General features: G+C 62.7%; 1 protein-coding gene across 1 annotated transcript in view; it reads left to right on the top strand.

The window, feature by feature from the left end:
• Positions 1-311: 311 nt before the first annotated feature.
• Cnih1 (cornichon family AMPA receptor auxiliary protein 1) overlaps positions 312-493 on the top strand; it is a 13146-nt gene continuing 12964 nt past the window's right edge. Inside the window, exon 1 of the mRNA XM_055612435.1 lies at positions 312-476. Coding sequence (XP_055468410.1) covers positions 396-476 — 81 coding nt within the window. The 5' untranslated portion in view covers positions 312-395. The remainder of the gene's footprint in view (positions 477-493) is intronic.

Raw genomic sequence — 493 nt, 5'->3', positions numbered from 1 at the left:
TTGGTTTGTTGACGTTTCACAGCGCGCACTGATGCCGCTCTACAGGGTTATCACACCATTACGTAGTCGCTCGTTTCTGGCATTAGACTAAACCCTCTCAAGGCAGGTACTTTTTATTTATTCCTGGTTTTCAAGCAGAAGACAGTCGCTGGAGCAAACTAGGCGTTCATTCAGTGACCACTCAAAGAGTAAACGCCTCAACCGTGCAGGCAGCAGAGGCGCCACGCAGACTCCGACCGGGAGGGGGCGCTCGCGCAGGCGGCCTGTGCGCAGGCGCGCCGGGAGGAGGCCGCGGCGGCGGCGGCCGAGCCGGGGGAAGTGAATGGTTTTACCCAGAGGGCCGTGCGCCGCCTTTCTCCGCTGGCCACGGCGCGCCCGGCAGCTCCTCCCCGGCCATGGCCTTCACGTTCGCGGCCTTCTGCTACATGCTGGCGCTGCTGCTCACCGCCGCGCTCATCTTCTTCGCCATCTGGCACGTGAGTAGCGGGGGCCC

Source organism: Psammomys obesus, unplaced genomic scaffold (genome assembly GCF_907164565.1).
Source record: "Psammomys obesus unplaced genomic scaffold, mPsaObe1.curated_primary_1811, whole genome shotgun sequence".
Taxonomy (NCBI): domain Eukaryota; kingdom Metazoa; phylum Chordata; class Mammalia; order Rodentia; family Muridae; genus Psammomys; species Psammomys obesus.
The sequence above is the reverse complement of the archived record's forward strand: the minus strand, read 5'-3'. Positions and strand labels throughout refer to the sequence as shown.